We start from the raw sequence: 11,181 nt of genomic DNA on the forward strand, positions 1-11,181 counted from the left end.
TCTTGTATGTAGTGTCAAAAGTGATGACATCTCCAAAGTACCCATAATCATTTATCATTTGTGCATCTGCCCAAAATATATTTGTTATTTGTTCATCAACATCCATTTGAAATTCATAAAAGAATGAGGGATTTTCACTTTCTTGTTTGAAATACATTAATAATGCACCCACGTCACCATACTTTAGTGATTGCTTCCTTTTGGTTCGAAGATAATTCTTAAGGTCTTGTCTTGTAAAACCAACAGTCTCTATTCCACCGACTTGCTTGGACATATATTCATGAAAATCTTTTGGTCTCAATCCAGACTCATCTGCCAATATGATTTGTGATGCTTGTACCTCAGGTATGTGTCGATGAGAACGAATCATATGAACATACTCTGGCAGTTGAAGAGGGTGGTTATGTTGAGCTACAAAGTCAACAACTTTATATTTCTCAATCTTCTGATCAAGTGAAATAACCATATGTGCTTTACATCCTGTTCTAGTTTCTGCTCTATGCTCCCCTACTGGGTGACCTCGTTTGTCAACACCTCGAATACCCTCTTTGAAGCATGTGAATCTTCTCGAAGTCAAAATTCCGTCTTTTTTGCTTTTATTTGCATATTCTCGACGAATACCAAATCCAATTATTTTACTGTATTCATTATAAAATTCATAAGTCGTCGCCTCAGATTCAAACTTCATTTCCCATGTTGGTTGGCTATTGTCATTACTTTCTGGCACAATTTTGTCATGGATATTGTTCACCCATTTATCTACACAGTCAACTAGTGGATTTGATGATGGATTCATGTTTTCTGAGAATGAATGGTGTTATCCTATTAATATTATTTTGTAAATATGTTAATGTAATGAGAACCACAGGGGAAGAACTATAGAAATAAAAAAGACACGATAAAAAGATTGTAAAAGTTTCGACAATATCAACAACCATGACTTGTAAGATCAAAAGAGAAGAGATTATTTGAACAAACACCTGTAGTAATATTGCAGTGGAGCGGTGGTGTTGCAACTGTGTGGCAGTGCTGCGGTGGTGCTGCAACTGTGTGGCAGTGCTGCGGTGGAGCGACACCGGCACGACGAAGAGACAGAGAGGCGACTGACACGTCCCGTATTTTTTTTTTAAAATGATATAATAATAATAAAACCAAATTTCCTTTTTTTTCCACCTCATTTTCTAATTCATTTTTCCTTCCTTTTCTCTCTCTCTCTTCCTCGACAGAACACTTCCCCTCCCCCCATTTTTTTTTGTTGTTGTTTTTTTTTTCATTCCCTTCTCCTTGATTCTTTTCTCTCTTTAAGGGCGGCGAAGGGAGGAAGAAAAAGGGGTTTTATTTATGTTTTTATTTTAATTAATTAAAACAGATTTTTTGTATTTGATAAGATCTCAGCCATTAAAATTTTAGTTGCCACGTGTCACTCATCTAAAGAACAAACTTGACAAGAAATGGAGGAAAAGAAATGGAGGGGATCTGAACTCCATTTTATGGTAGTGGCGGAAATAAATCAGACTTGGTTAGGCTTTATAATTAAATTTGATATGTGATTTGTTATAGAGTTTTAAATTTGATATGTGATTTGTTATAGAGTTTTTTTTAAATTTGTCTTGTTTTTACAAAGTCTTTTATAGTTTGTTAGTCTACTTAAAAATTTATTTTATATTAATATTTTTAAATAAATAATTATACTCTAGCATGTTAATAATTCAATGAAATTAAATATTTTTTAGATAACACGACATTTTAGAGAATTTGACTTTATATGGTATCATAATTCAATTTTATTTCATGATAATACATTTAAATATGTCAAAAACTAATATAAAATAATATGATTAAATTACTAAAAAATTAGCAAATTTATAATTTAATATAAAATTCAAAACATGATGTATAATAATAATAGTAATGAAAAATATTAATCATATTTACTTATATTATTCATAAAGTAAATATCACATATATTATAGAAGAAATTTATGCAACCAATTCATTACAAAGTTGGTATAATAGTTAAGGTAGAAGAGCTAAAGGCTTAAGTGATAAATAGATCACATGTTTAATTCCGATCAAAACATTGGCCTTTATAAAATAAAATAAAAGTATTCTTGTAAGGTTCGATCCTCTTCAAAACATTAGTTTTGGGAAAAGAAAAGTTGTATTCTTTTTGTAAGCTTGAATCTTTTTTAAGAAGATATATTTTAAACTTTAAGAAGGCAAAATGGTTTCTAATTTCAATATTTTACGTGGTTGTTGATTTCTGATACAGTTTTGCTACAAAATATTGAAGAGTTGTATTGTGTAACAAGATTGAAAGAAACAAATGAAACCATAAAGTCACATAATTTTTAATTGAAGAATTATGTAGTTGGTGAAGTGAGATACACCACTAATAAATTCACATGTATATAAATTGAAGATCTTTAATTTAAATCTGAATTACTAAAAATAATATACGATCTAACAATACCGAAATTATCATTTGAATTAAATCTTACAAACACAATAACATAAACTTTGATATTTAAAAGCAACACAATTTTTGTCCTTTAAACGCACAATTTCATATAAAATTTATAATATTTTTGTCATTTAGATATGTATTTCTAGATAAGACCATTATTTTTCAAAAATTCAACGAAACTAAAAGTAATCACCTCTACTTCATTCATATTAAATCAATATAAACAAATCACTCTAGTATCCTTTCAAATTTTCACTCTTATCATTGTTCATCAAATAATCCACAAATTCATCAATGTTTTTAGCTTAACAATGCATAATGGTATAATAAAGAAAAACAATTGGGCTCTCAAAATAAAAATACATATAAAAAACTAAAATCCATCTCTAAACTAAAATACATATGCTAAAATCCATTTCTCACTCACACATATACTTTGAAAATACACATTTTCAAAAATTACAACTTTTTTATTCTTCAAATGTGCATTTCTAAACTAAAAGATGAGTTATTTTGTCCTTAGGATATATGCTTCCGAACAAGATTTTGATTTTTTAGAAACATATAAAAGGTTAAAAATGGTCATCTCTCTGCTTTATTCATAACTAAATCTAACAAATCACTGTTATTCATTAATGAAAATGACCATTTTAGTATTCCTTCAAATTTCCACTCTTATCATTATTAATCAAATGATCCACAAATTCATCAATGTTCTTATCAGAACTACCTCTTTCACTAACAGCATCCCTAGCCAACTTCTTCCATTTACAAGCATTCCTTCTAATCACTTCACTTCTTTCACCCTCCATTACAACCTTCAAACTCTTAACAAACTCTTCTCTCTTCACAACACCTTCATCATCCTCTTTTGGCCTCACACTCCCAAATCTCATCCAAAAACTTTGCATCAGGCAATTGATCAGCCCATTGTGGCAAACACACAACAGGAACACCAAGACTAAGACTCTCAAGTGTTGAATTCCAACCACAATGTGTCACAAAACAACCAATAGCTTTGTGAGCCAATAATTCAAGTTGGTTACACCATGTTACAATTAAACCCTTTTCTTTTGTTGAATCTTTGTACCCATTTGGTAATTTTCCTTGCTCAGATTCTCTTAAAACCCACAAGAAATTCACACCACTCTCTTTTAATCCATAAGCTACTTCTTCAATTTGTTTTGATGTCAAAGAAACCATGCTTCCAAAGGAGATATACACAACTGATTGAGATGATTTTGTTTCTAACCAATTGATGCAATCTTCACTTAAAGGCTTCCATAAACTTGCTCCATAACCTTTGTCTCCTTTAATCCTTCCATCTAAGTAAGCAGAAGGAACCATTGGACCAATTAACTTAGCAGGAAACAATTCAATTAGGCCCTTCACCACCTGACACACAAGAAAAATATGAACCATCAATTCATCATCCACAAAACTCAATGATTTAGGAAAGGACAAAAAACCCAAAAATGAAAATGAGGAAATGGATCAACTTATTTTTGGTTCTTTTTACTTCCATTTCCCTCTTTCATTTTTAGTAGTAAATTATTTTGCAATTTTTAAAAAGAAAAAAATTAAATAAGTAAACCCATTTCCCAAAATTTATTAAAAAACTTCGGACTTCTTAAAAATTATCTACCAAAAAATAATTTTTAAGAGAAGCTTCTTAAATTAACTTCATATCATGTTGTTCAAAGTTTTATTTTTTTAAAAAAAAATTGCAAATGAATGAAAACACTTAAAGTGACTATTATTTTCTAAAATAAATAATTCTTAATATTAGATGTCTTGTATCCTAATGGTGTAGGTTCAAGCTCTGCCACTAAAAAGAGAATAATATGACTTTAATTTTTTTAATTTTGATGCCGTATTCTTCTAAACATGTCATTGTTACTAATCATAAATTATCAATTGTATGACTTTTTAATTAAATAAACATGATAAAAGTGAAATGATTATAACTGATTGATAATATAAAAAGCAACACATTGATAAGAAATTTTACCTTCTCTTCCAATGCTTCAAAAGTGTTGATAAACATCCAATCAGCCTGATTCAAATTAGAGAATTGATTCAACTTCATAGCCATATAAGCAGGGTAACTTTGTGGAAACCTTAAAAAACTCGGAAGATCTCTACAATACAAAGGTGGAATACCGGGAACAAACAAAGGTGAGTCATCATTAACTTCCACCGGAATTTCAAGCAATCCTCGATGTATACGACAAAAAATGTTACAAACAGCAGCTGAATTAGTGAAAAAAGCAGCACCATAAATCCCATGTTGTTTAGCAACATCAAGAGCCCAAGGTAGAAAAGAATCATAAACAATGCACGTGATAGGTGTGGTTGTTTTTTCATGTTTTTCAATGAGGTGAGAGAGTGTTTTTGAGCCATTGGTTTTGAATGAATTTAGAAACAATTCAACGTTTTTGGCTTGTGAAAAGCCAGATTCGTCGAACCCATCTGAGATAGGTTCGACGGCTATGTTTGGGGCGGTTATGGATTTAACGGTGTAGTGGGTTGTGGCGAATGTGGTTTTAATGGATTTTGAGACTAATCGCTTAGCGAATTGAATTAGTGGACTTATGTGACCTTGTGCTGGGTATGGGAGAACTAAGACATGAACATTGTTGTTGTTTTGACTCTGTACAACCATGTTTGTTTTGTCTCTGTTTCTTGTATTTCCTTTTTTTTGGGTAATGAGTTGTTCTCAAGGATCTTATTTATAGGTAATAAATAAGGGGACTTTTTGTTGTTATATATTCTTGTATTATCAAATTAATTTACAATTGAGTAATATAGTTTGATAAACTAGTACTTTTAATTTAGTCAATTTTTAATATATAAAAGATACGTGTTAGGGAATATAAATATTAAACTTTTTTGAAAGTTTTATTTGTTCATAAGTATTTTGAATTTTATTCATTTTTTTTATTAATATACTTGTAGTTAATTTACATATTTTACTACAGTAAAAAAAATAATTATAATAAAAATATTGATTAATGTTTTTTATTAAAGGATAAATTTGTAAAACAATATTATTTCTTAATAAATTTAATACTATTACTCACTTTTTAAATCAAAGTGATTTGACCAAATATGAAACTTCATAAAAAATAAATACAATTTAATGAGTATGGGAATTTGAAATGAAATGTATTAATGCAATACTCCAATTTTTTTGTTGACACAGATTCAGTGTGAGAGTTAGTGTCTAAATTTAACATACAAACGAATTTTGACTTGCTGAGCATTTAAAAATAGATTTATATTCTCTTTTCAATGACATCAATCTAAAATATATAACAAAAAAGTTAAATGGATTTTGTTTAAATTTAAATCAAATATATTTAACTTTTTTGATATATTTAAAATCTACGAGTACTCGCTCTAATATTTATTCTCTCTCATATTAAATGTTGAAATAATAAAAGAAAAATATCTTCTTTTTTGGCAACACAAGAAAAATATCTTCATTAAAAAATGTGAATGAGATCATTCTCTCTCTATTATTTTGTACATAATATTAAATAACTATTAGAAAGAGAAATAAGTGAAATGATATCATAAATAAATAAATGATTTAATTTATATATATGTTACTATAAAAAATTGTTATATTAATGGGTGAATTATAATTATTCGATATTTAAAATATTTAAATTGTCTGTTAATTGCATTTAAAGTAATAGATAAGAGTGGTTATGATGTGTTGTATGCAAATTAAAATCATAGTTAAAAATTTAAAATCAATATAGGAAATTAAGGACAAATAATTTCATCAAAGATAACAAAATTGTTTTATTTAATTAGTAATTATTTTATATCAATTTCATTAGTATTAATTTGTAAATAATCTTAAGTATTTTATTGAATTAATATTATATTAATAATTTCAAATTAATTATATTTCATTATATATTTATGATAATATTTAATTCACAATAATTAATAAAAATTATTGATAAAATTTCTATCATCTTTTAATTTTTAAAATTCTCTTTAATTTTATGTACATCAAATTACATTAAATATTAATTGATTCGTCTAATAATGAATGATTCAGTTGTCATTTTATACATATTTTACTAAATTAATCTTATTAATTATTTGGATACTCTCAATTAATGCAAGTGAAAATATTGATTTTAAAGTATTTATATATATATATATATATAACATATCAAATAAAAGAAATTTTATCATTTAAGTGAAAGAGTTAAATTTTAACCACACAATTACACATGGAAGGTCAATATTAGAAAAAAAAAAATCATATGATATTTTTTAAATAATTTTACACCACTTAAATAATTTTTAATATTTATATATTATTATATGAACAAAATTTAACATTCTCACTCTCTTATTATAAAACTCACTCAACAATATGTTGTATCTTCAAGCCTCAATAATTGCCCACAACTTAAAACTTATTATTTTATTGTTATAAATAAGTTAATCTCAATAAATAAATAAAACTTGGTGCACCTTTCATTCCTATTACTTATATTTTATATATTGTATATGTATTGAAAAGCTGCAGAGTCCTGACCACATGCGCTAAAATTCTAAAAATGTTGGTCCACCACGACCTATAGGGAGAATATTAAACTTTTAAAATAACTTTTGGAATGGATCTTCACCCCGTGTATAAAAATATCATCATAAAAATTATTATAAATATTCAATAATTTGTAAATATTAACAATCTATAATTAATATTTTGAAGTTTTTAAAATTTTATAGTCTTGTACGATGAGCTGTATATGCTATAGACTGGATCTGATTAGAATATATTTTGGAATTAAATATAGACAAAAGTGATAATTAAATAATTGATATATCTAATTAAAAGATTAGTTTAGATACATCAATTCAAATATTATTTTTATTTATATTTTATTCTAAAATGAATATATCAAAAAGAAAATAATTAATATTGTATTAAAATTAAAAATATTATAAATAACTATAATATATTAAAATTATAAATTTTTAAAAAATTTCAATGTTGTACAAAGGCAAATTAATGATTTTAAAACGTGGAGAAAGTACGAAAGTGAGACAGCCAGAGTAACATATTGCCATGTGCAAGTTTTGTTTGACAAGATAATGAAGATATTGCATGTGGGACTTGAAAGCTTATTCTTTGTTAGTCTCATATAGACGTGTCAAATTGCGTGTTGTTCTGGCTTTTCGACCCGTTGAATGTTGTCTCAAACCGCATACAAATTCCCCTTTTACGTAAAGTATTTCTTTGTAATATTTAAAAATAATGTACTATATATCTGTTTGTGTTCACAGATTATAAATATTTTGTATTTTGTTTAACAATGAGTATATTCAATGTAAACTTGAAAATAAATAGAGTATAATGATAAATATAAAATAATTTTACATTCATTCAATTAAAACTTACTACGATATCAAATAATTAAATAATTGTTGTATAATCTAAAAGTTATACAATACAATAAAATAAATTAAATAATAAAATAAAATTATTTGACAATATCAATATACTATTTTTACACTATAAATCTTTTAAATGACTAAAACTCAAGGAAAAACACACAAAGGGAATTTGCAAGGTATGATGGTATGACAACGGAAACTCTATTTTCTTATAGAGCTTAACATAATATTTTCTTTTGTTATATATTTTTAAGAAAAATGACATAAAATTAATGATGTTGATGATGGTGTAACGTGTAAGTGATGAGGTAATGGATGACGACAAACAGTGACGTGTATGTGTCTTGTGGTGATGATGATCATGACTGCTTCCTCTGGTTCCGGTTTTTAATTGGAAACCTTTCAATTTTCAATGCATGCGGCACTGCCACAGTTGTCTATTGGCAACAGATTCTTATTTTACAATAACTAATAACAAACTCGTGCGTTTATAGCATGTAGTAATAACAAATATTTACTTTTATATTTTTTAATATTTTTGATTATATCAATGTAAAATATTTTTTGTTTGATATAATATATTTGTGATCTTTTAATTAAATTTTATGTAATAATTTAGTTTTTATATTTTTTATTTGTTATTTTATTTAATTTTAAGTAATAGTTGATCAATTATGTCGTAAAATATAAATAATGTTATCATTTTTAACAGAAATTCAGAAAATTTATCAAAATCTTCTAACAAAACTCATAAAATTCATTACTAATTTCAAGAAAATTTATATATTCATCAAATTCGTAACTCAAAACATTTAAATAAGTTCATATTTTTATTTCCAATAACATCAAATTCATCAAATAAAGAATAAAAATATGAGTTTATTTGAATATTTGAGTTATGAATTTGATAAAATTTGCATTAAGTTGAAGATAATAATTAATTTAATGGGTTTTATTTAAAACTTTTGATGAATTTTGTGTAAAAAAAAAAGGATAATATTATTAATATTTTAAAATATAAAATATCAAATTGTTACTTAAAATTAAATAAAAGATCAAATCAATAAAAAAAGATAAATACCTAAATTATTATATAAAATTAATTTAAGTGACCATGGAAGATATTATATCTTTTTGTTTTTAATATTTTTTATTATAATAAATTTACGATGAAAAAAGTATGCTCTAATTTAAAGTAGATAAAATCTAAAAGTTTATCGAGCACCTACAAAATAGAGGATGTATTTTTTTTAAAAATTATTAATAATAAAAATATATTTTATATTTTTTTTAATGTTTATTTACAAAGTAGAGGATGTATTTTTTAAAATTTATTAATAACAAATATATATTTTATATATTTTTTAATGTTTATCAATAATAAATATTGATCTTATTTTTTTTATGTAACAGTGATCAATATATATATAGCAAGATAGGTATAAACATTATAAATGCTAAATGTTTATCACACATTTACAAGATAGATATTTAGATGATAATCATATACATTTAATTTGTTTTTTGCTTTCTTTTATTGTGTTAACTTTTATATATATATATATATATATATATATATATATATATATATATATATATCAGTACAAAAATATATGTGTCTTCCTCTTTCTCTATTTCTTTTATCTTAGTTCTTTATGATTCAACTTATTTTTACTAAACCTGATTTATAAAAGTAAGTTAAATGTTTTAATTAAAAAAATATTTGTGTAAATAAATCAAAGTAAAAATAATATAACACAATTCAAATTTCTAATTTCTTGTGTGTTTTCAACGGCTTCATATAGTGTTTTAGTATCAATATTTAATAATTTTCTTTGTACACCATGATGTTTATATTTCATGTTTGATCCATTATCATATCCTTGTTCTCTCACATTATTAATATCAAGACTAAGACTTTCTAATACATTTTGTAAATCCTTAAACAATCTTTGACCTGTTGTAACATGAACATTCATAAATTCTACAAAAAACTCTTAAAATTTTAATGGACTTGTAGAAACATCCACACAACGTACAATGAGAGTCAGTTGTTCTTGATGAATAACATCAGGAGTACAATCAAGAAGAATCGAAAAATATTTTACTTTTATTTTTTTTCCGATTATTGCACTTTTAACTTCATTATCTAACATATTAATCAATTTATTTTGGATCTTTTAACTATGATAATGATAATGAATTTCATTATTCTTGATGCGATCAAAATATTTTTGTATGACATGATCCCATTTAGTAATCATCTCAACAAGAAAAATAAAGTTTTCATTGTTTTCTGTATTAATCTTCTCATTTTTTCCACGGAATGCTAAATTTTGCTTAGTTAGATATCTAACAACATAAACTATCCTAATTAAAGCATCATTCCAATGTCTTTTTCATTTACAATAAGCTCTTGGAGATGTTTATCAATTGTTGTATTTTTCTCAAATTTGATATGTAAATCAATCCATTTACTCATGAAAGTCATATGTGTACCACTTGATTAATGTTCCAATCACTAAAACCTTCAATTTTCAAATAATTTACAACAAAAATAAAAATCTATATACAACTCTTTTGAATAAACAAGTCAATTTCTATCTAGTTCTTCTCCATTAGAACAATAACGAACGTAACATGATGATGAAAAATGTGTACCAAAAGCATCTTTGGGACCACTCATCAGGGACATATCTCTTTTAGGACCATTTCTTAGTATTTCACTTTGCAAGTCTCTTCTAAGGCTATTCCATGTTCTTGAATCATAAATGTCTAATAAAATTGGTTGAATCATAAATGTCTAATAAAATTGGTTTACTAGTTTGTTCATCAACAAAAGTAGGAATGTGTTCATTTTCTATACCATAACATGCATCGTCAAAATATTCAGCTTTATCATAACTATCGTCTTCATTTTCGTTGTTTTCGACCAAAATATTTTATTTTTTGATATTCCTATTTAGTTGGCCAACCTCTAAATTATCAGCTTCAAAGTTAGAATTATATATATTTGCATCATTCTCATAGAAATTGTAGGATGTTTGTTAATTTTTTTATCAAGAGCACCTTTTTGAGATTTAATATCATTTTCAATTTCTTTCTTTCTTGTTTGTATTAGATGATAAGATAATTGTTTTCTAAGCAACATTTCAAACAATCAAATAGATGAAATAATAGTACTTGGTGTTGATTCTAAACCTTCTAGTTAAATCCTTCTTATGTTCCAACGCTTCAAGCACAAAATTTTAATTTGATCATAAAAAATATAAAGTTATCATTGT

At 25.6% G+C, this 11,181-nt stretch overlaps 2 protein-coding genes across 2 annotated transcripts in view; both read right to left on the reverse strand.

Moving 5' to 3' along the window:
* LOC140919334 (protein FAR1-RELATED SEQUENCE 5-like) overlaps positions 1-796 on the reverse strand; it is a 6,451-nt gene extending 5,655 nt beyond the window's left edge. The window contains exon 1 of the mRNA XM_073365335.1: positions 169-796. Within this exon, the coding sequence (XP_073221436.1) occupies positions 169-796 (628 nt within the window). The remainder of the gene's footprint in view (positions 1-168) is intronic.
* Positions 797-3,003: 2,207 nt separating this feature from the next.
* LOC101500102 (UDP-glycosyltransferase 74B1) lies at positions 3,004-5,185 on the reverse strand. Its single transcript, XM_012712254.3, is given in 3 exon segments — positions 3,004-3,349; positions 3,351-3,862; positions 4,479-5,185. Coding segments are annotated over 3 exon segments (1,398 nt in total). The 5' UTR covers positions 5,133-5,185; the 3' UTR covers positions 3,004-3,117.
* Positions 5,186-11,181: the final 5,996 nt, after the last annotated feature.

This window comes from Cicer arietinum, chromosome 2 (genome assembly GCF_000331145.2).
Source record: "Cicer arietinum cultivar CDC Frontier isolate Library 1 chromosome 2, Cicar.CDCFrontier_v2.0, whole genome shotgun sequence".
NCBI lineage: Eukaryota > Viridiplantae > Streptophyta > Magnoliopsida > Fabales > Fabaceae > Cicer > Cicer arietinum.